Source organism: Asterias amurensis, chromosome 8 (genome assembly GCF_032118995.1).
Source record: "Asterias amurensis chromosome 8, ASM3211899v1".
NCBI lineage: Eukaryota > Metazoa > Echinodermata > Asteroidea > Forcipulatida > Asteriidae > Asterias > Asterias amurensis.
In genome coordinates this window covers 14,256,384-14,280,773 of record NC_092655.1, presented here as the reverse complement: position 1 = coordinate 14,280,773, position 24,390 = coordinate 14,256,384, and the positions used below count along the sequence as shown (strand labels likewise).

Below are 24,390 nucleotides of genomic sequence, written 5' to 3'. Positions count from 1 at the left end.
CAAAATAACTAACAAATCTAAACACAAGCACAATATTACATTAAGTCTTAATACTATTCGCTTTAAAACATCAATGGATTGAGAGAGTGTTGTGAATGTCAGATGGCAGTTCATTCCAGAGTTTGGGGGCTGCGATGAAAAGGATCTGTCACCCGTAACATTTGAAGGCAAATGGACACTATTGGGAAATACTCAAAATCGTATTAGCATAAAACCTTCATTGGTAACGAGTAATGGGGAGAGGTTGGTAGTAAAAAACATTGGTAGAAACAACTCCCTCTGCATTAACGTAGTTTTCGAGAAAGAAGTAATTTTCCACGAATTTGATTCCGAGACCTCAGATTTAGAATTTGAGGTCACGAAATCAAGCATCTGAAAGCACACAACTTCGTGTGACCAGGGTGTTTTTCTTTCATTATTATCTCGTAACTTCAACGACCAATTGAGCTCAAGTTTTCACAGGTTTGTTATTTTATGCATATGTTGAGATACACCAAGTGAGAAGTCTGGTCTTTGACAATTACCAATAGTGTCCACTGTCTTTAAGTCATGGCAAAGATAAGCACAACAGAACAGAACATAACAGAAACAGTAACCTGATGATTTCTTTAGCTAAAACTATAGGCAACTTTGGGAGATTCATTCCATTTGCCCGTGGAGTCCGTTTGTAAATGCTGCCGCCAGAGACGCGGATACAGATGAGGGTCTGCTGCCAATCAACCAATCAATCATTCAATCAATCAATATTATTCAATCAGAAAATAATATATCGCCAAAACCAACAATCAAAAACAATGAAAAGCTGTCAAGACACTTATATTACTAAAAATACAGTTGTTGAAAATGAGCAGTTTCTTGAAAATATGAATAGTCTGAGCATCTTGATGTGATTTGGAAGAGTGTAGGCTTACTGTCTCGAGCTCAAAACTTTTCCAGGTGACTTTAAATGTTCGGGGAGTCATGTTTTTGTCGGGAAATGGCCACGGGAACCGCTATTGTTTCTTAAAGGAACACGTTGCCTTGGATCGGTCGAGTTGGTCTTTGAAAAGCGTTTGTAAAATGCATATGGGTAGAAAGATGTTGTAAAAGTAGAATACAATGATCCACACAAACATGCCTCGAAATTGCGTGGTTTTCCTTTTACCTCGTCGACTAACACGTCGGCCATTTATGGGGGTCAAAATTTTGACTCCCATAAATGGCCGACCATGTTAGTTCGCACAGTAGAAGGAAAACCACGCAATTTCGAGGCAAACTTGTGTGGATCATTGTATTCTACTTTTAAAACATCTTTCCAACCATATGCATTTTATAAAAAACGGTTACAAACGCTTTTGTTTTGACCAACTCGTCCGATCCAAGGCAACGTGTTCCTTTAATTCTATACGATCTGAGATTAACTGGGACAATTTGTTCAACATTTAATTGCTAATTTTCGGAAGGGCGTGTTCGAGCTCTTTGTTTAGATGCTGAATAGGCTTTGACAACTTAAGGAAGTAGCCGGGTAGCTCAGATGGATGTAGATGGAAGGAATATGATGACTCAAAAGAGGGCGCTATCTAAAGAAGTTAAGTTCTACGCGTTCACGTATTTTTTACAACTTTTGATACAAAACTCCAGAAACTTCAGACCAATGAAAGGCCGTTTGCTAAAACAAACTTCCACGAGTGATAACTCTGAAACTACAACGCGTTTTTTTCTAGAACTTCGAATTAATTTACCAACTGGCAATGAAAAGAATGTTTAGGGCCTGCACTTCTGACAAATGACTCGAAAGGCCACCATGTACATTAAGCTCAGCCTCTGTCCTCGTAAAGTATTCCTACTTTCCCCAAGGACCAAATCATGCCTGCTCTGACTCCGAGTTATATACCTGGGGAAAAAAGGTTTGTTGTACACGAAAGTTAAACTTTTTGTTCAGCCCCAAATTAAATGTTTGACCTGATCTAAAGGTAACTTCACAAATAAAGAAAGAGAAAGGATTTATTGCTAGAGCAAAGATGAGCACGACAACACACCAGTCACAAAATGATACATAACGGTAATTTTGTCCGGTAATTTTGTGTTTGTTATAGCCATATAAGTTGGTTGTGTTTGGCTACCCCCCCCCCCCCCCCCCAGAAACTTTGATATGCACCGTTTCGAACCACCGGCGGCGGGTTCGAAAACAATAAGGGCGAGATTATCGATTACAGGGCCGAGTTTGCTTGGCGACAAAAAGGCCAAGGAAAGACGGACACAGTGAACGCACACAGTACACACCAACGCGATGACACATCATGTAGAGGATGCATACGCATACGGACTGACGTGTGTCTTATTTTTGCGATAGTGCTTCTACTTGGATCATGAACTGACTCGAGTCTGTATCAATTCAAACCCAGTTACTGCCTGCCTGAATGTATGTAATTCCTGCAATCATCTTCACAGACGAGGCTTTTTGAGGGTGCACAGGGACGAGAACGGGCGGATGGTCTGTGAACCGGCTGGATTTGTGGAGCTTGGAATATAATGGGGGACGTACGCGATGTACACGAAGGCGACGCAAGTGGTGGAAGTAAGTTTTCTTTCATAATAAAATGCCGTACTTGGCCTAGTTATCACTTGTTCAGAGTGTTCTATTAAATTGGGTGAAGGCTGGTAGGAAAGTACTTTTAGAAACTATAAAGGCTTCCGTTTCTAGAATAGAAGTAGTAGGAAAGGACGTCAGCAGTGCATGGTCAGTGACACTGCACTAATGCAAACGGAGGAGTCCAACCTGGGCTAGGACCTGGGGGTCATCACGGCATGGAGGAAGAACCTCCACGGTCACGGCATGGTCAATGGTCAATGTGATGAACTTAGGCCTTGCCCTAGGCCTAGGCTATGTGATGAAATAGTGTTCTGTAAGAAAAGTGTTACGTTTCATATAAATCATTATAATTAGTAAGCAGGCAACCCCCAAAAAAGGCTTTTTAAACTAATGTTCATAAACGATTCGACTCAACCCTACTCCCCACACCCACCCATACCCTAGCCCTGGTAGGACGTCAGTCAGTGGTCAGTGCTTGGTCAGTGACACTGCACATGCAACGAAGGAGTCCAACCACACCCCTGAACTGGAGGGGTTGGAGTATTCTTAGAACTATTATGAGGTTTGTTCCGCTATCGTCTCCACTAACTTACTATGAGAGGTTAAACATTCCGCTATTGTCTCCACTAGTGGAGGCGTAAGCGGAACGGACCTCATAGGGAAAAGTTTCCGTATGGCGCCACCACTTTTTCATTCGAAATAAAATAATATAGTATCTAATTTACCTGATTGATATATCCCTTTTTGTAAAAATGAGTGAAAAAGTGGTGGCGCCATACGGAAAGTTATCCCCTCATAGTTCTACGATAGCAGAACGAACCTCAGAATCCTTCTAGGGGTAGGGTTGGAGCTCCCTGATGGTGGTAGGAAGACGTCCGTGTCTGCGTTGCATTGCAATGGTTGTAGAATAATCCTCCATGATGCAATGAAGGAGTCCGACCTGGGCTAGGATATTTCTACCTATCCATTCCTAGGCCCGATACTTCACAGAGGCAACGGAGGCGATTGCCTCCATTCCCCCCTTGAAATGCTCTGACAGTAGAAATTTACAATTTCCTCATAGGGTGCCCTTTACCAAGGAGAAAATGCCTCGTGCCCTTTCCCTTGTAAAAACGAAGCATACAGGCCTGCATTCCTTCATCTCCTTTAACCTGGTTAAAAAAAGAAAAACAAAAAGGAGTGTCCCAGTTTAATACTGGGTAATACCGAATACTGGGATTGGGGAAAAGCTTTTATAATCCCCTTGAATTTATTGAAAAAAGTGGTTTTGAATTGTGTACTTCAAGAAACTATAACAAGGCTCCCCCGTGAGAAGCCTTTCTAAATAGTTTCTATAGGCCTTCAATGATGCTTCATCAGCCCAGGACTTCCACTCTTTGGGGCAATAATGTCTTTTTGTGTAGCATCAGCCCGGGGGTGGAACCAACTCCCCCTGACTGTCAAATCATCTCCATCCATCACAACATTCCAGACAAACTTTAAATCTCACCTGTTCAAACAAGCATACTCACATAATCCTCAGTCCTATTCTTTCCTCAAGCGCCATGAGCGCCTTCTTTAGGCGGATACCAGCGCTATAGGCCTGACTTATTATTATTATTTTGTGCATGGAGGTAGGATTAGATGTGTACTATACCTGTAGGTTCTCGGGCTTGAACTACAAAACATGTATTATAGTACAATGTCATTGTAATGGTCATGTGGCTCTATTAAAAGTAAGTTCAGCAAGGCATTTTTACAATTTAAATAATATACTAGGCCTAGGTAGTACTAAAAATGGAATGATGGTGAATCTTTTCTTTCACATGACATTACAGGCTGGCGACGCAATAAATAATTATAATTTTTTACTTTGAACTGTGCTTCACCTTTTCAATTTATTTGTCATTTGTTTTGAGGTCAAAGTACGCAGAATTTTATTACATAAAGCTAAAGTTTAATGAACTGTGTTATAACCAGTTGAATACACAAACAGCTCAATTAGACTTGCACGCTATGCTTGGATGCATTTAGTTTGAAGACATGAGAGCACACAGCAGTGATTTGCGTAGAAGGAATGTGACTGCAACTTCAAAAGGTTGGAAAGGTTGTAGAATTAATAAATATTATGTTGTTAATTTATTTTTTTCCCCAGTGTGTTCAATCAAAGCAAATGCTGTTACAGCTACAATGTAATGGCTATGTATTGATAGGGCCTATCTGTACAAAGTGCACACATTTTTGTACATTATGCTAAAAATGAATGATTACATAGATAAGAACTTTTAGATTAGCCTATAGCTGTGTATAAACAGTGCTGGCCTCAAATTAAAGACACTGGACACTATTGGTTATTGTCAAAGACCAATCTTCTCACATGGTGTATCTCAACATTTGCATAAAATAACAAACCTCTGAAAATTTGAACTAAATCTGTAGTCAAAATTGCGAAATAATGATGAAAGCAAAAAACACCCTTGTCACAAGAAGTTGTGTGCTTTCTAAATGTTTGATTTCATGACCTCAAAATCTAATCAAATTAAAATATTTTAGTGGAAAATTACTTCCGCCTCGAAAAACTTTGTTACTTCAGAGGGAGCCGTTTCTCACAATGTTTCATACTATCCAAGTAAGCTTTTGTTACCAAGTAAGCTTTTATGCTAACCATTATTTTGAGTAATTACCAATAGTGTCCAGTGCCTTTAAAGGAACACTTTGCCTTGGATCGGTCGAGTTGGTCTTTCAAAAGCCTTTGTAACCGTTTGTTATAAAATGTATATGGTTAGGAAGATGTTTAAAAAGTAAAATACAATGATCCACACACATTTGCCTCGAAATTGCGTGGTTTTCCTTTTACTTTGCGAACTAACACGGTCGGCCATTTATGGGAGTCAAAAATTTGACTCCCATAAATGGCCGACCGTATTTGTCGACGAGGTAAGAGGAAAACCACGCAATTTCGAGTGATACTTGTGTGGATCATTATATTCTACTTTTAAAACATCTTTCTAACCATGCATTTTATAACAAACGAATACATACGCTTTTCAAAGACCAACTCGATCGATCCAAGGCAACGTGTTCCTTTAACTCATGGCACCAACAGCCTTGGTGCCCTGTGATATTGTTGTGGTTTCAATACAAATTTACACTTTTCTCCAAGAGGGTGCCTCTTACCAGAGCAAAATTGCTGTGCCCCTTCAAGAGCAAAGTTAAAGGCCTGACAGTGCATGTAAAGCCTGCAGGATTTACAATTATTAGGCTTATTTCTGCCTTCATGCCATACCATCCCCAACCGTCCAAAATCCTGTTTCATCATTAGGCCAAGTAAAAAAAAAAACAGTTGATCGTCCGGATTTTTAAAAAAAGAGGAGGATGAGGGCCTTACCATTTACTATTTTTCTATTTTTTTTTCAAGATGGCCGCTTAGTATTTCAAATCAAACAGGCCACCAATTCTCAGTTTGAATCAACCGCAAACTTATTTACCTATTAGTTGCGAGGACATGCCTGTGTTAACACTAATTACACTAACAGGGTCGGATCACTCAAAAAGGTTTGCTGGTAGGCATTCACTAGTATTGTTTTATGAAACAGACGGTTACACGTGTTCGAGAGCATCAAGTTAGATTTGGGAAAAGCTCCTAGGCAAGTCCTTTTGAAAAGATGGATTTATTTAATTTTTTTTACAAAAATCGAAAAAATAGTAAATAGTAAAAAAAAAGGATGTGGCCCCAAAAAAGGATGCGGGCGGGGACGATCAACTGGTATTTTTTATTATTTGGCCATAGTGATTCTTTATCATGTTTTGTTTGATCCTGCTGGAGGACAACACTATAGGTGAGTACGTTAGTTTGGATGCATACTGTGCCTCTGTATTTGGAGCCAAAACTTATAGATATTGAGTGATTAAAATTAAATTTAGATGTTGTTGTAACTGTCTGGAGCTTAGAAATGTCCTGCTTAGGTTAAAGACACTCAGACACTATTGGTAATTGACAAAGACCAGCCTTTTCACTAGGTGTATCTCAACATATGCATAAAATAACAAACCTGTGAAAATTTGAGCTCAATTGGTCGTCAAAGTTGCGTAAAAATAATGAAAGAAAAAAACACCTTTGTCACACGAAGTTGTGTGCTTTCAGTGCATGTTTTCCCTTGGTAAATGCGTTTTGTGAACAACAGTTTATTACCCTGCACATAACAGATGTTTGGGGGTTTATTTCCATGTCTTTCATCTCCGTGGAGCCCGGTTCAAATTCAACCTTGAACCAGAACCTTGCATCTGGGTAAATTTTTTTAGTCCCTACCCAGTTGGGGTTTTCTCGCACTAATTGTATCCTAAACAATTTTGTTTTATTTCACAGGTCTAAGGATTAAAGTAAGGGCACTTTTGAGGAATCTTTGGTTTCATTTTTAAAGCATAATATTTATAATAACATCGTTAGCACACTGCATACTCGGTACTTTCAGGACTCGGTACTCTGTGAAAAAACAAATCAACTAGGCATACATGTACACAAGTGGGATTCGAACCCAAGATCATTGCAATTCTTGTGTATTTGCACGGAGGCAATTTGAATCCTATATTTTAGCAGCGGGTACTGCAACGATTTAATAGATGGAAATTTGCATCAGGATATTTTTTTTTTCACAGAGCTTAGTGTAGGAAAGTAACTGCGTAAACGGTGCTAACACCCCTCAGTGTGTAATGGGTAAAACAAAAATTAATATTCTTTATCCTTGATGATGATAATATTGGTAATATTGATATCAATCATAAACCAATGTACTTTGGAACCCCAAGGTTCTACGAAACGGTTGACAGCAGTCTGTTATCTTCCTTTTCAGCAAAAGAAGACACTATGAGTTCCATGGATAGTCAGGATACCAGATCTGATGAAAAGAAAGCCCTCAAGGTGAGAACAAAACTCAAGAGTCAAGTTTCAGGAGAATTTTTTTACTAGATATTTTTTAGGATGCAGTTTTGTCAGAGATCTAGTCCCAAAGTCCAAACCAAATGTCCAAGTTCTCCATTCTTTGAAGCAGCAAAAATATTTTGCATTAAAAATTGTGCCTTGTTGTGCATAACTTTGATATTACTTCAAAATGTGACCATAAACATTAGTCGGTTCAATTACACCACTGGACAGCTGTTAAATGTTGTTAGAAACAACCCACTATAAAAAGGAATGTACTTTTTGAGATGAGGTAATTTTTCACCAAAAAGTTTGAACCTGAGAGAGAAGGTCTTCATGCAGTCTCAGGCATCTGAACACTCACAATTTCCATTTTCTTACCTATTGTAAAAACTCTTTTAAAAACTTTGTTTAAAAAAACAACCCATTAATAATATTAATAATAATAGTAATGAAATTCAGTGCAACAAGGGTGGTTGCATCTTTGATTTATACCACTTGAGCCCATAGGCCCATTTTTACATTTAAACAAATATTATGCATGTTGGGATACGCCAAGGTAGGATACTGGTCTTTGACAATTACCAAAAGTGTACTCTGCCCTTAAGAAGTACAATCTTATATGCTCGAGAAGCCTTTTGCATAAAAGCACGCAAACATGTAGGAAGTCTACTATTTTGCCAAATGGGCAATAGGCCCTATAGAATCAGTTTTAATTGGGTAAAACAAAAGTATTCGTTTTTAGTTAAGGATTTGGGACAGAAGATTGTCGGGTTATTTTTTTAGTCAAGTTCATAACTCATTTAAAAAATCAAATTACATTCTGTGTTCTGCAGGGATCTTTCTGGCAGAGACGACAAGATGTGATTGCTTGGTTGTCTGCTATGGTATTCATCCTGGCTTGTTTGGGAGGTATGTTTGGCTTAGGAGCACTACGTCACTGGGACGCCAACACGGGCTATGACCACAATAAGAGTGCAACCTCGGAGGAGCGGTTCTTGCCTGAACCTTTCGACCCTGACCCAGACATGAAAGGGCGTCACGGAGCTGACGCAGTCGGCCGTTGGTACTACTGGAAACTTCCTCCAAGCCAAGCCAACGCCTTAACGAGGGCTGTCGTCTGGCTGTGCTACACCAGTCATCAGTTGCTCATGTGGGGATGCATCTTTTACGGCCAGAAGCAGAAGCTTGTGTGGCAGTCCAGCACAGCGCCTCGATACTCAGGGAAGCTGGAGAAGTTTAACATCGTTGCTTTACTCGTCAACGCTTTGTTTCATGTGCTTCATCTCGGGCAGACGCACTTGACATATGATGCCACTGCGCAGGACGTCTCGGTCGCTAGCTCGCAGAGCTCCGTTATCATGCTGCTCGTATTGGTGCTGGTCTTGGAGTATCGGGATCGTGGTCTTGCTTTCGGATGGCCTACTGCACGCATCACCGACGCCGTCAGTCGGAAGCTTCGTCTACCTCAAGGTACTGTCAACATGATACGCAAGTACCACGGCTACGCCTTCGCCTGGGCTTCCATCTACACCTTCTGGTATCACCCCATGGAGAACACGTGGGGACATGCCATGGGATTCATGCACACCTTTATGATCATGCTGCAAGGCAGTCTGATCTATACTAACATGCATCTAAATCGATACTGGCGACTGACCCTAGAAGCCTGGGTGATCCTCCACGGTAGCGTGGTGGCCTCCCAGACCGGAGGACCTGATCTAAACGGCACCCTCTTGTGGCCGATGTTCTGTTTTGGTTTCCTCTGGGTGTTCTCGTTCACTCAGGTGTACGGTCTCCAATTCTGGAAGAAGCTCCCTGCTTGGGTACGCCCGACACCCTTCCTTATCTACTTAGCGGTTACCATCGGGATCTACTCGACGCTTCCTGACCGACAGGGACGCTACTGGATCAGGCTTAATGAGATCATTCGTATTCCTGCGATTGAGTATCTGGCTGCCCTGTTTGCCTGGCTCCTCGTTGAAATCTTCTTGTTCATTGAGAGAAAGGTAGTAAACATTTTAAACTTTAGAATAAAAACATTCCTTGACCCTTTAGAGACCATAGCGGCTGCAAGCGGCTTGTACCAATGGCCACAAGCGGCTTGTACCAACGGCCACAAGTGGCTTGTACCAACGGCCACAATATGTTCACCAACTTTTGCAATGGTGTCAAAGAAAAGGTTAAGGACTGGATTGATATTTTCCAACTAAAAAACCAAAACGGTTATTTATATTTATGTTATATATCGTTTCTTTATTAATTTTCCGAACACTTTACCTGATGTGCAAAAAATCAGCAGTCTCTAGGGTGAAATGAGATTTCTCATGATAGCTCACCGTGCTTAGAAGTCAAGTTTCAGTTTAGATTTATTCGCCTAGAGCAACAGCAATCTACGTCTTACATACAACTTGCTAAATTAGGATTAAACTCGTACTTTGAAAAAAGTTTGTAATTGTTTAAATAAAAAAAAAACAGATATGTGTACCAGGCCTGCCTGGAATTACATGGAAGGCATTGAAGGCCATAGCCTCTGTTGCATCTGGTCTTGGCCTTGGTGCCCCGTCAAAATGTTCCCACTGATTTTTTAAATGGAAGCACACCCCTTTGCAAAATAAAAAGGGCTTTGCCCTGCCAAAGATGAAATTCTAGGACGGGTGTAGTCCTACTCTGAAGTTTGAATCAGAAATTGTCACCATTGTCAAGTGATTTATAATGCCGTTGTTGTGTACAAAGCAGTTCCCCCCCCCCCCGTTTATGATTTTCCCATGCATGACGATGTTATTGTAAGCACACACTGTTCGTTAGATAATGAATACTCATAATGCCTAGACTTGATGATGTGTGTTGTATATAAAATGCATTGAATTGAATTGAAAGTATAGTAAATGTATTCTTTGAAAGTGTTGTTACAGAGTGCTCAGTGGATACACACGTTTACATATCATCGTCTGCTTTGAACATAATAGAAAGATTGATTGCAATGATTTTATTGTTACATGTAGCATACAAGTAAGTGTGTGTTTTGTATTATATCATTACTAAATGCAAGTTACTTGTCTGTTTGTGTTAGAAAAACTCCCGGGTGCCTGTAAACTTTCTTTCGCCATTTTGTTTGGTCTGGTGATCAAACTACTTAGGAGGGGGGTTAATCTATTTGTATTTCAAAATTTGATTTATTTCCCATACTTGTTTGAAAGAGGATGAACCAATGCAATGTATTAAAGGGCAGCTGATGATTTACGAAAATGTGCCAACGAAAACAACGTCGACGTCGCGCGACACGAATCACGTGTGGCACCAAAAATCTGGTTAGCTCTGAAACCTCAGCTCGCGCTCATCATACACTAGCGGGATTCCGCGCTTCACACTGCACCCGCTAGAAATTATTGCGTATAGACTTCTGCTAATGTAGCGTGGTGTTAGGGGGTGAAGGGGGGAGGGGTAAGTGGAGGGACGCAATTAGAATCACAATACAAATCACCCTGGTGCCGATGTACTTTTTTTCTGTGTGCCCCCCCCCCCCCCACCCCCCACAATATTTGTAAAAATGTTGTTTAAGTTTAATAGATGTTAAATTTGCATTAGGGATACAGAATATTAGTTTTGGTTTTTACCCATATAATATACACCAATGTGTGTGTGTTAGCACTGTATACTCGGTACTTACCCGAGTTCTGTGAAAAAAATATCACAGGCTTATTACTAGAGCAGTGTCATACCAAGTAGACCACCGAGATTGCCCGGTGGCTAGAGGCAGTTCGAATCCTATGTTTTTACGGGGACTGGAAATGTTTTAATAGATTTTAAAGTTGTTAAAAAGTTGTGCAGTTGACGTTTACAAGAAGTCCGTCTTTCATTTTTTCTCTTCAACTTTACCCAGGTTCAATCCAGATCTGATGGCCCTAAGGAGCCACTCAGTCCAGCCTCGGAGGCCCTGTACATCATGGGTGTCCTCTTCGTCTACGCCAGCATGGTCACCGTCAGCGCACTGGTACAAGTATTGGATTGGCAGATGAGTTTGATCACGCTCATGATACTGCTAGTGTTCGTCTTCATCGTTGGTGTGTCGATTGCCAATATGCTGCTTAAGCAGTGCTTCCGTAGGCCGGCCGGTAAGCCCATCGTAGCACCAGCTGAGGAGAAAGATGCGGTTGTGCCTACGGCCTACGGATCTACCCATGAAAACGGAGTGACAAATGATCTATTTGAGAAGAGCGACTTGTAAGTGATGATTTGACGGCAGTCCAATCCCCTCAGTTCATCGCATCATGGGCCAATTTCAAAAAGAGCTAAGAAAGATCGTAACTGCAAATCAATCGTAGTTGCTTAGTAAAATGTGATGTCACAATACAAATCACTATGGTGATACTGACAATTTGTCTTACAATGAATTTGATTGCTTTGTAAAATCGAGCCCTGGGCACGGCAACCAGGACTGAGGGCAACTATGGTCAAAACTCAGTTTGGTAAAAAGGTCAGCTATCTTCTTGACAGTTTCCTTTGTAAAGGGCCTTGAATGAAAGAAATTTAAGTTTCAAAGGGCACAATGATTTAATTGCACCTTTTCCCATTGCCTCCATGTGAAGTACAAGGCCTGCATTGTTTGTGTGTTTGTGTGAAAACATTTTTTAAATCAGTTTGACTGAACACTGCCACCAAAAGTACGTTTTTGCTTATTTATGTGCATGAAAATCGAAGACCCGAGTTCTCTAAATATTTCAAAAATAATAATCTGAACTGAATACAAAATAATGCTCAATGCAAGAATGAACAAATTTAATGAAAATATAAACTTGCCCAGTTGGTGCTTTCAAAATAAAAAATTCTTTTAAATTGTATCTGATTAATTTATGTGAATTTTTGTATATATCGCAGGAATGGGGCTTGGGTTTACTAAAAGTTAAAGTGATTTTTAAATATACACAGACTAATACTTACATGTTGGCATTTAGTATCAAGCTTTCTCGTGAACTAGTTTGTTTTTTCTTGAGTTTTAGTGTTTTAAAAAGTTGACCCTAACTTGATTATTAAAAAAGAAAAATCTCATTCTTTGGGTTGGCATGGGAGGCGTTATGTGTGAAGCACTCGCCTCTCACCGATGTGGGTCTGGTTCGAATCCTGGCTAAGGCCATTTGTGAGCAGAGCTGTCCATTGGTTCTCTGCTATGCCAGAAGAGTTTTTCTCTGGGCCCACACCGGTTGTCCTCCGGATTTTTCCCTTTGAAACGAAACCCTTTTGATCTCTGGTCCCTGCGGTTTATATTGGTTTATGTAGCTGGCACATCAGCTTCAAGTTAGGGTGATTAGCCTCCCAATATTTATTACACAATAAATTATGGTCTAGATTTCATCTTGGATTTAATTCTCCTCCTCAATCTCACAATTAAAACAGTATTGAATCTTAAATGCACAAATATTTTTTTTTTTTTAATAACAAAACTAAAGTGTTTGACTAGATTGTTGATTTGTTTGTTTGAGACGATTTCTGAGAATTGTACATATCAAATTTGTCTTATTTTAATCAGAGGGAAGTTATAACTGTAAATAATTTGTATGTTTTTAAATAAAAAGTGATACGACTAAAGATAATTTTTATATACTATAATATGAAGAAAAACACATAAATATAAATTTTGATAACTTGAAAGGAAAACTTTGTGTTAGTAATGACTAAAGAAGGACATATTTTATACTACTGATAAGCTACGTTGTACTTGGGTTCCTTTACCAAATTAATTGTCGTTATTACTGTGCCTGTCACTGGGCCTGCCAGAATTTAAAGTACAGGGTGATTCAAGAAGAAGTTGCCGGTATAATTTGTGATGTTTTTCAAAACAAACAAACAATCAAACAAACAAACAAACAAACAAACAAACAAACAAACAAACAAATAAACAAACAAACGATACTCAAACCTCAAAAATTCAGTAAAGCTATTATATTAAAAAGCACTCTCTCCTGCTTTATTAGAATAAAAGGATGGAAAAATTGATCATTCCTAAGAGGAGTTATGTCTATTTTAATAAAGGTGCTCATTTTGCAAGCTGTCCATGGTATTATAAGATATCACACAAGCGCGAGTGGAATACGGAAAAATGAAGCGCTTCTGCGTCCCATATCCAACGAGGCCAAGTTGGATATGGGACGCAGTTGCGCTATATTTTCCGTATTTCCACGAGCGCGCGTGTGATAATGTATTTATCTTCAAGCAAACTTGGCGCGTGACATAGAACACACAATACGCATGGTAGTGATATTAGCCGTGTAATATAGGTTTTTATCACCACTCCATTCTGCGAATCTGATTGGAGGATAAGCGCGCAATTGAAGATAAAGTTTTATATACCCTTTGCTACTTACTCAGATGTTTAAATTCAATCAAGCATAAATCCATGGACAGATACAAACATGAGTGCTTTCAGTAAAACAGGCATAACTTCTCTCAGAAATGACCAATTTGTTTCATTTTGATTATCTTGTCAGACAAGCAGGAAAGAATGCTTGTGTAGGGGTTTGAGTGTCAGTTGTTGTTTTGTTTTAAGATCATAAATCTCGGCCAAATTCATTTGGTCTCACCCTGTAAAGAAACATAACCTCTAATATTCTCAGGTATGGTTAAAGCATTAAAGGCAGGGTTTACATTTGGTAATTGTCAAAGACCAGTTTTCCCACTTGGTGCATGCCAAGTATCAAAAAATATGCTTAAACTTACAAACCCATGGGCATTAATAGGGTCTATGTACTTTTTGTAGGACAAAAAACACAATGTCTACAGATTTACACTAAACTTACACCGTTTGAAGATAATGATGGTAGAAAGCTTCCCTGAAAATATTAGTTGCTGAGGTGCTGTAGTTTTTGAGAAATGAGTTAAACAATGTCATGCATGACATTGTTTAACTCATTTCTCAAAAACTACAGCACCTCAGCAACTTATATTTTAAGGTACGCTTTCTACTTTCAATATCTTCAAACGGTGTAAGTTTAGTGTAAATCTGTGGACATTGTGTTTTGTGTTAGAAAAAGTACCCAAATCCTTTAACCATTGAAGACTGGTACAACAATTGTATTATTGTAAAAGCTCACAATTTCCCTCTTCCACGGTTCATCGAGCAAGAAAGGTCTTGTTCTTACTGTCCAACATTTCTTCTGATATAAGAGATGTTAAATTTGCATCGGTGATAAAGAATCATAATTTTGGTTTTTACCCAAACACCGATGCAAATTTAACATCTATTATATCGTTGCGGTACCCGCTGCCAAAACATAGGAATCGAACTGCCTCTAGCTATCGGGCAACCTCGGTAGTCTAGTTGGTAAGACACTGCTCTAGAATTGCAAGGGTCGTGGGTTCGAATCCCACCCGAGTAACATGCCTGTGATATTTGTTTACAGGACTCGGGAAAATACTGAGTATACAGTGCTAATAACACACATCGATGCATGGGTAAAAACCAAAATTAATATTCCTTCTGGTTTGAACATTTTGTGCCTCAGTCTCTTTAGTAGGGGACAGAAATTGCTCAGGAATAAATTCTATCTTGGTTAGGAGCCTTGGCAGTTTCTAGTTTGACAGTGTCAAGTGTCATTAACTTAATCATTATCGGTATTGATGAAAATGATTTATATTAAAGTTAACAACATCATTTTGAATTTGTCATTTCCAAAATGAAATTTGTTATTATATATTTTGTGATGAATTTTTATTTAATTCTTAAAAAAGGTAAATTAATAAAACAACACAAAATGAAAATTTGTAAAAATGAACTTGAATTATGTTATTTTATCTTCAAGTACGCGCTAATCCTCCAATCAGATTGGCAGAATGGAGTGGTGATAAAAACCTATATTGCACGGCTAATATCACTACCATGCGTCTTGTGTGTTCTATGTCACGCGTCAAGTTTTGCTTGAAGATAAATACGTTATCACACGCGCGCTCGTGGAAATACGGAAAATATAGCGCGTCTGCGTCCCATATCCAACTCGGCCTTCAGCCTCGTTGGATATGGGACGCAGAAGCGCTATATTTTTCCGTATTCCACTCACGCTTGTGAGATAACTTATAATATCAACCTCTCTAATTTGCTAACTCTCATTGATTTGTAATTTTGGGTCGAACAAAGATACATTGACTAATGCTGGATTTTAACCTGGGACCTCCTGATTAACGTGCCAGTACTCTACAAACTCGGCTTTCGAATCATATAAATGTGGGAAGTCTCCCTATTTGTCAGTATGTTTGTTGGGGGGTGGGCACATTTTTTTCTTTGCTCAACCCACCCCTCGAGTCAGTTTCCCTTGTGGTTTACTACCTATGGATTGGTTGAGATACATGTACTTTAAAGCCATTATACACTTTCGGAACAGAAAAAAACAAAAGTTCACAGATTTACAAATAACTTACAGGGTTTACAGAAGGTAATGGTGAAAGACTTCTCTTGAAATATTATTCCATGAAATGCTTTACTTTTTTTTACTTTAATTTTGGATTTATTTTGAACACATGTCATTACCTGGCGAAACGTGCGGAAACAAGGGTGGGTTTTCCCGTTATTTTCTCCCGACTCCGATGACCGATTGAGCCTAAATTTTAACAGGTTTGTTATTTTGTATATAAGTTGTGATACACGAAGTGTGGACCTTTGGACAATACTGTTTACCAAAAGTGTCCAATGGCTTTAAGGTAGTAATTGTCAAAGTCCAGTCTTCTCACTTTGTGTATCTCAACATATGCATAACATAACAAACCTGTGAAAATTTGAGCTCAATTGGTCGTGGAAAATTACTTCTTTCTAAAAAAACTACATTACTTCAGAGGGAGCCAATTCTCACAATGTTTTATTCTATCAACAGCTCTCTATTGCTCGTTTAAGTTTTTATGCCATTAATTATTTTTGAGTAAATTTGATTGCTTTAACAGTGGCTGCAGTACAATGAAAGTTCCTATTCTTCAGCATTGTCAATGCAGCCATAGCTAATTAAATAGCTGTAGCCAATGTTTTGGAGGAGTTTGATAAGACCTCGGATTAAAACAAGAAAAAAATATTCCATTGTTAATGATTGGTGGCATGATTGAAGTTACAGCATAGCGTGGGTCCTTGCTCTCTGTCCTTCCTCTATGCTCTATGGTTACAGCTTATCAGCACCCCCCCCCAAAAAAAAGGTTCATATCCGTAATCCTGTTGGTTTTGTCTGATAGTTGTTAGTGCTGTGTGATATTAAAGGCACTGGACAAAATTTGTAATTAATCACAATAATTGTTAGCATAAAAACGTATTTGGCCTGAAGCCCTTTTTTTAGGCATCTGAAAGCACACAAATTTTTTGCAACAATGGTGTTTTTTCTATCATTGTTCTCTTGCAACTTTGATGACCAATTGAGCCCAAATATTCACAGATTTTTATTTTTATATGTTGGTATACACCAGGGAGGTGAGAATAAGCCACTTCGGAGTTCCAGCTGCGCATGTCTGTTACTGCTGACAACGGACTAATCTATCTCCCGTAACCTTTGTCAAAAGGTTACGGGAGATAGACAAAGTACGTTGTCAGCAGTAACAGACATGCGCAGCTGGAACTCCGAAGTGGCTTATACTGGTCTTTGAAAATTACCAAATGTGTCGTGTGCCTTTAAACCCTTACAACATCCACCACAAGGAAGTGGAATCACCTGTATGTAGGAACCGATTCCATCCCAAGGTTATCGCCCACAATTAATCTTGTAATAATTAATCCTGTAATAAAGCGAAGGATGGTGAGGGGAATAGCAGATTGATGGCTAGCTACAACTGTTGCGAGGGTGTGGATCACTATCAGCACTGTTTTATTGATATATTTATTCTCATAAACAATATAATTTAAAACAACAACAAAAATATTAGTTTTGTGATGGATATTGGTTGAACTCACAGTTCATTCAATTAATAAATGAGAAAATAGAATTAGCTGTTGCAAACAACTTACCAACCAAATGGACCGAGAGTATAAATGCAAAAAATAGTTAATGGCCTGACGTTTCGACCCTAGCAGAGTCTTTCTCGAAGGCTAAATGACAACACAACAAACATGAACAGGTAACTAAGTGAAACATAAGCAGTGAAGTGGACTAATCTATCTCCCGTAACCCCATTCATGTATTTCCACTTCACTGCTTATGTTTCACTTAGTTACCTGTTCATGTTTGTTGTGTTGTCATTTAGCCTTCGAGAAAGACTCTGCTAGGGTCGAAACGTCAGGCCATTAACTATTTTTTGCTTTTAAATTAATAAATCTAACCATAGCCGCAACTGTAGATGCCAGTTCGAACATGACCTGGGCCCAATGCACAAACATTAGATATAAGCATAACAAAAAAATATGCATACCAGAATAAGGTTACCAACCAAAAAACATCTTTCACGTACTTACTTTGGCTGGTATCCTGCATATTTATGCTAAGCAGATTTTTTTTCAAGGCTTCTTAGGACATGCGTGAAAAACACATGCATTGTAATTGTCTTTTAATATTTTCCCCATGGTTCATTCTGGTCGGACTGAAAATAGTCAAGGAACTAGTTTACCATTGATGATATCTGATGATTTAAGTGGAAGAATAAAGCCTTAGGAATTAGAGTGCTTTGTTTTCAGCTGTTTTTTCAGCACTGGACACCTAATTAGTAATTACTCACATTTAAAAAAAAATCATTTATAACAAAAATTACTTGGTAACGAGCAATAGAGAACTGTTGATCTTTTAAAACATTTTTAAAAACAGCTCCCTCTGAAGCAAAGATCGTAAAATCTTTGCTCTGAAGAAATGTAGTTTTTGAGACAGAGTTGATTTCTCAAACAAATTAATATTAAAAGACTTCAGCAGGCTTCAAAACCTTTTCTTAGGCATCTAAAAGGACACAAATTTGTTCAAAGGGTGTTTTTCATTATGTTCTTGCAACTTTGATGCAAAATGAGCCAAAATTTTCACAGATTTGTTAATTGATGCACATATTGGGATACTGTAAGAATACTGGTCTTTGAAAGTAATCGAAAGTGTCCAGTGCCTTTAAAAGAAGGAATCAAGCATTAGGAATAAAAATGCTTTCGTTTTTCAGCTGTTACAGCACTTTAAAATCCAAGTCATGTGCTCTTCAAAACCCCAGCTATTGTCACAACTCATTTGACTTTTTTGTAGTGTTGCAGTACTGTAAATAGTCAAGATTCTCTAGTTTCCTTTTAGAAGGTAGAGCAGCTGGGAGAAACATAGCTTTGATTGTACTTTTATAAAGCAATGAACAGAGGGTACTTTCAAGTCACATGATAGGGAACTGTATGGGCAGCAATGGAATGTAGAATGATGTACAATAGAGTTCCACATGTTCTTGGTAAGATTATTATTATTTTTTTTTTTTTTAAATATACAATGTAGATTCGCTGGGAGTACATGTAACATAGTTGTGATTGTTCAGGGGGGTAATTCTTTCAAGTCAGATAATTGGCAACTGGGTAGCAATGGAATGTACAGTCAGACAGTAGTGCACAATAGACTGCCACATTATGTAAGACTTTCTTGGTGGATGAAGGCAATGTTTAAGTACAAATGAATTCTTTGTTGAATGCTCATGGTTTAAAGAAGCTTTGTTGGTTCAGGTTTTAGGTGAATGAGTTTAGCAAGGGATGGAGTGGCATGTAGGTTCGAGTGTAAACTATAGGGAGATGGCCACATCTTATAAGACAGCAGTGTGGAGCCACTGCATGCATTTCCCACTCAGCTCTGCTGGTGCCATGTGTGTGTTTGCAAGATTCCTTCCTCCATGGTGCTAATAAGAAATGAAATTGAAATCATAGCCAGTTTAAAAAATGAGAGCAACTTCATGTTGTTCCTGTGAGGCATTGCTATATGATTATATTATGCAGTGTGCTACTGCTACAGCAATAACAATGGCTAAACATTAAAAGCCAGGCCTGCAGTTTCCCACTCAGCTGCTGGGTGCCATGTGTGTTAGAGTTAATTTTGTGCCAACAAGAATTAGGGCTTGAAACCATAGCCAGTTAAATGAGAGACACTTCATGTTTTTGCCTGTGTGTGGCAAAGTACTTCATCAGTGTATGCAGTGTGCAACAACTGTAGTTATAACATTAAAAACAAGGCAGTTCCCACTCAGCTGCTGGTGCCATGTATGGCAATTTGTGCTAACAAAAATTGGGACTTGAAATCATAGCCGGTTAAATGAGAGAAACTTCATGTTTTTGCCTATGTGGAGTACATCATTTGTCTGCTGTGGGCTATATAGCCCTGGTAGGACATCAGTGCCAGAACGGAGGAGTACAACCTGGGCTACTGCATAATAATAGAAAACATTAAAAAGCAGGACTTCTAGCATCTCCATGGATAAGTCTGTACTTTGTTTGGAGCTTTTCAATCAAGAACCAAGGCATAGTGAAGACTGCCAGAGAAGAGAGTAAGGTGTCTAATCAGCCAATGGATTTGAGAAAGCTGTGAGTATAAAATATTTGTTGAATTCAATTAAGTAAAGTAGAGTCTCATAGTCGTAAGTTACATCTAAGAGCATGCGCACCATGTTTTTTTTAAACTAAAGGTTAACTAAAGGCTGGTTATGACTATGTTTTCGGCCAATGGAACCAGCATCGAGCCCATGGTTTCATCACTAGTCCAAATAGACTGTGCCATTCTAACACGTGTAAAGTGTAAAGGGGAACCAGTGACACTAAAGCAAAAACGCGTACTGTGGTACCGATGGTCAACTACGCTTCCAAATGAGTCACTCGGGTACACTGCATATGTATGTTGCTGGTCAGTAGTCGGCTAAATGTGCGTACTCGAACTTGCTCCAAGTTGTGATGACTCGGCCACCACAGCTTGAATTTGGTGCGCTATACTGCTCGGCCACAATACATATCGGGTGCGTTCGTTCAGCTTCCCTGATCAACCCGCTGTGCTCACTCAGGTGAGCCCCTGACAAGAGCTAAACGAACGATACTCACCGCTCTCGTAGTGACGTCATGCACCTGGGGCCAGCCCCCAAGTGACCCACTCCACAAACAGGGCACTGGGGGCTGACCCGGGTGAGCCCCTGGAATGACATCAAAGCTATTCGAACGTACTGGGGGGAAGACCGGGGTCGACCCAGGGAAGCTAACCGAACGCAACATATATCACACATAAGTGTATGGTTAACCCCCCAAGTTATATAAATTACACAAATGTTGAAGCTTGTTGTTATGAATAACAGAACAATCACAATATTTTATTAGAAGAAATACATTGAAAATATTTATCAATATTATAATGTGCAAACAATTCCATATATACATTTAATAAAATGGACGGAAATAGTAGTGGAACTATAAAGGCTAACAATAATTAATTCCGAAAGGTATTTCTTACTGGTACAGTAAAATTTGGAAGGAATGTCACTTTATATAGGATTTGAGGCACATGGTGAGATGGTGAGGCATCAATATATATTTGGTTTGCGGGTGTGTATCTACTTGCTAGGTAGAGTTTGCTTAGAGAACTGTCTTACTTTATTCTACTACCCTCAAGTAGATGTTCGGGGGTTCAAGAGACTTCTCAGTTCTGAAAAGAACTTTCCTGCTTTTTCAACTATTACCTGTGTGGATGGTATAGAAAACAGGCTGGGACTACTACTTTAGCTTATAGGATCGTGATTAACTGTACTACCGCAGAGTCACTTCTTAAATTGGGCTCAATATTCGACTAGCTTGCTCTAGTCATCGTCTAGTCTCTAGTCTTCTTGCCATTTTCCAAACAATTCCACATGTCTGTCAATCTGAATATGCCATTATTTCAAGGTATAACCAAAGCGCTTGCCCTTAACAAATTTTGATAACTTTTGTAGATCAAGTTTTTAGCCATTACATAAATCCCTACTCACTGTGAACGAAGATGTTTGTATCATAATTTACCTATGTATAGAGGTTTCAGCTTCGATAGTCAAGTTACTGGTAAAGTAAAAAAGTGAAAATCACAGAGCAATGTTTTCAGGAGAGTTGCGTTATATATGCATGTCTCCTGAGACAAAAACTATTTGCGTGAAATTGTTTTACTTATTTCACAAAAAGTACAGCATCTAAGCAAGTAATATTATAAAGGACACGTTGCCTTGGCTCGGTCGAGTTGGTCTTTGAAAAGATATGTAACCGTTTGATATAAAATGCATATGGGTAGGAAGATGTTGTAAAAGTAGAATACAATGATCCACACAAACATGCCTCGAAATTGCGTGGTTTTCCTTTTACCTCGCCGACTAACATGGTCAGCCATTTATGGGAGTCAAATTTTTGACTCCCATAAATGGCCAACCGTATTAGTTCGTAAAGTAAAAGGAAAACCACGCAATTTTGAGGCAAATTTCTGTGGATCATTATATTCTATTTTTAAAACATCTTTCTTACCATATGTATTTTATAACAAACGGTTACAAACGCTTTTTATAGACCAACTTAATCAATCCAAGGCAACGTGTCCCTTTAACGGAAGCTTTCTACCATTATTATCTTCATGTTACTTTTAATGTAAATCTGTGGACATTGTGTTTTGTGTCATACAAAAAGTACAACTGGAAGAACTTGTGTAACGGGTATAAATCTATGAAAACAGTTCTGAAATCAGAAGGAAAATTCTGTCAAGTCCCAGGTCTGTAAACAGCAGAAAATAATTATTGATTAAATGACTTTCTAAGCAAGAAAACAAAAACAAGACAGGCATCAGTCAAAAGTAGCTTTTTGGCAGCTTCACACGTACATGTTGCCATTTTGTAAAGTTTGGTTACAAGGGGGCTGTCATTTAAACACATTCAAATCAAACAGTGTTCCTTGGTGATATATTATTATATAAGACATAATGTTAGATGACCTGGGCCCAATCTCATAAAGCTGTAAAGCAGAAACGAAAATTCTTGGAAATGGTTCTTTGCTAAGCACCAAATAAGTGGGGCACCAGTTGCAACAATGTAGACTTAATGGAATTTCGGCTGGTAACCACTTTGTGTTAAGGAACATTTCTCTTTGCTTAGCAAGTTTTTATGCTTACACGGGTCGATTTCACAAAGAAATAGGGCTAGTCCTAGGAGATATTAAAAACTTGAGGCCAAGTTTGGACAAGTAACTCCTCCTTACTCGAGACAAGACTATGTGAAATCCACCCCAGGCTCTATGAAATTGGTCCCTAAGCGATCCACTCAGCGTTCCACCTGGACCAGAGCAGGGAATGTCCTCATGCGAAGACGCTCCACCTCTGCCCGTAACACGGCCACTTCCTGCGCCTGTGCCTTGGCTAGATCAACCAGCTTCCGTCTCTGTACGATATCACGCATACGCTGAGCAGAGCCACCCACATTCCGCATAGCAGCTGTCATAAAAATTTTAAAAAGTGAAACATTAAAATTATGATGTTTCTTCTATCCACTTCACACAAAAATAAAAGAATTATAAAAGAATTATAAAAGCCTGCTGGAGTATTTATAAGAAGTGGTTTTTACAAATTGCAGCAAAAAAATAAATAAAAAATCAACAATGAAACTCTTAATGTTTCATATACTTCACACAGATGCAAGAATTATAATTAATGCCCTAATTTTGGTAGCCTGCTAGCGTATTTAGAGTATTCTAGATTATTTCTCTGTGGTTTACTCCCCACATCCAAAACTAACGTTTCCCTCCTTGTCTTCTCTCCAAGGAGTTCTTGGGATTTGAGACAATGCATGATGAGGTATCAATATATTTTTGGTCCAGGTAGACTGTCTTGCTTTATATTCTACTACCACGGAGTAGATTTTCTGAATTCAGGAGACTTCTCTGGTCTAAAAAGAACTGTACTGCTTTTTAACTACTACCTAAGCGGAAGGTAGATAATCAGCTGGGACTACTACTTAAGCTTTTAGTTGATCGATATTAACTTCGCTACCAAGGAGTGAGTTCTTAAGTGGTCTCAACATTTCGACTAGTCTGCTCTAGTCATCATCAGGAGTCTAAACTTACCATTGACTTCGTTGATGTGTTTCCTTTCGGCCACCGATACATTCATCTCCTCTAGATCTTTGTCCAATGTGGCGTTGTTCTTTTCTTTACCTCGTATCGTCTGCCGTAACTTCTTGACAATTTTCTTTCGCTCTTCGCAATTTTTCTCATGATGCTGTGGAATCAACCAAACCAGAGTATTGTTTGTCAACATTTGTTTACAATGAGACAAATTTGTTGTTGTTCAAGGACTCACCATGAAATGGTTTATGTTAGGCCAATTTATGATAACTTTGAATTTTTAGATTGTAGTCGTCTGTGCTGCCCCTTTGTTTGCTGTTTTTTTAGACCACACTTTTCTGGGGCATGTCAGGCCTAGCGGTTAAGAGCAACGGACTCAAACTCTAGTGTTTCTGTTCAGCAGAGTGTGGGTTCAAGTCCCAGACGTGACACCTGTGTCCTTAAGCAAGACACTTAACCACAATGCTTTGTCCTTCGCATGGGACGTAAAGCTGTGGTCGTGTGTGATGTGTAGCACACGTAAAAGTACCCAGTGCACTTATCGAAAAGAGAAGGGGTTCGTCTGGGTGTTCCAGGTTTAATAATCGGAGCATATTGCGCCACAACACCTTGTAACCATAACATAGTGCTATTAATTATTGTTATTTTTGTTACCTTTTAGGATGTTTTTTCTCAAATATTGCATTTGTATTATTGTATTCTATACCACATGTTTTAGATTTCTCTCAACTTAGGTTTACATTTTAATTTTTGTTGTTGTTATTGTATATTAATTAATGCTATTGTTTGTATTTAAGCGCCATGAGCACTTCTGTGGATTTGTGCGCTTTATAAGTTTTCATTATTATTATTATTATTATTTATTATTATTATTAAAAGATAAGGGGTGGATTTCACAAAGGTAGTCCTAACTTAGGACTA

The 24,390-nt window shown here is 38.8% G+C and overlaps 2 protein-coding genes across 3 annotated transcripts in view; one reads left to right on the top strand and one right to left on the bottom strand.

Moving 5' to 3' along the window:
* The first annotated feature begins 2,222 nt into the window (after positions 1–2,222).
* Positions 2,223–12,094, top strand: LOC139940440 (uncharacterized). Of its 2 annotated transcripts, none has more exons than XM_071936688.1 (4): positions 2,223–2,557; positions 7,402–7,469; positions 8,306–9,478; positions 11,353–12,094. In XM_071936688.1, exons 1-4 carry the CDS (start codon positions 2,512–2,514, stop codon positions 11,695–11,697), a joined length of 1,632 nt encoding a protein of 543 aa, XP_071792789.1. In that variant the 5' UTR covers positions 2,223–2,511; the 3' UTR covers positions 11,698–12,094. The 2 variants fall into 2 exon arrangements, with proteins under 2 accessions (XP_071792789.1, XP_071792788.1); XM_071936687.1 differs by lacking the exon at positions 2,223–2,557 and adding an exon at positions 4,550–4,649.
* Positions 12,095–21,911: 9,817 nt separating this feature from the next.
* LOC139940760 (cilia- and flagella-associated protein 43-like) overlaps positions 21,912–24,390 on the bottom strand; it is a 33,969-nt gene continuing 31,490 nt past the window's right edge. Inside the window, exons 32-33 of the mRNA XM_071937137.1 lie at positions 23,470–23,623; positions 21,912–22,840 (exon numbers count right to left, since the gene is read on the bottom strand). Coding sequence (XP_071793238.1) covers positions 22,671–22,840; positions 23,470–23,623 — 324 coding nt within the window. The 3' untranslated portion in view covers positions 21,912–22,670. The remainder of the gene's footprint in view (positions 22,841–23,469; positions 23,624–24,390) is intronic.

Excerpts from the sequence above, each read along its gene's own strand:
- LOC139940440 (XM_071936687.1), top strand. The coding sequence starts at position 4,595 with ATGAGAGCACACAGCAGTGATTTGCGTAGAAGGAATGTGACTGCAACT. Across the intron at positions 4,650-7,401 it reads TGTGACTGCAACTTCAAAAG|CAAAAGAAGACACTATGAGT; the intron begins GTTGGAAAGGTT and ends CTTCCTTTTCAG. Across the intron at positions 9,479-11,352 it reads TCTTGTTCATTGAGAGAAAG|GTTCAATCCAGATCTGATGG; the intron begins GTAGTAAACATT and ends AACTTTACCCAG.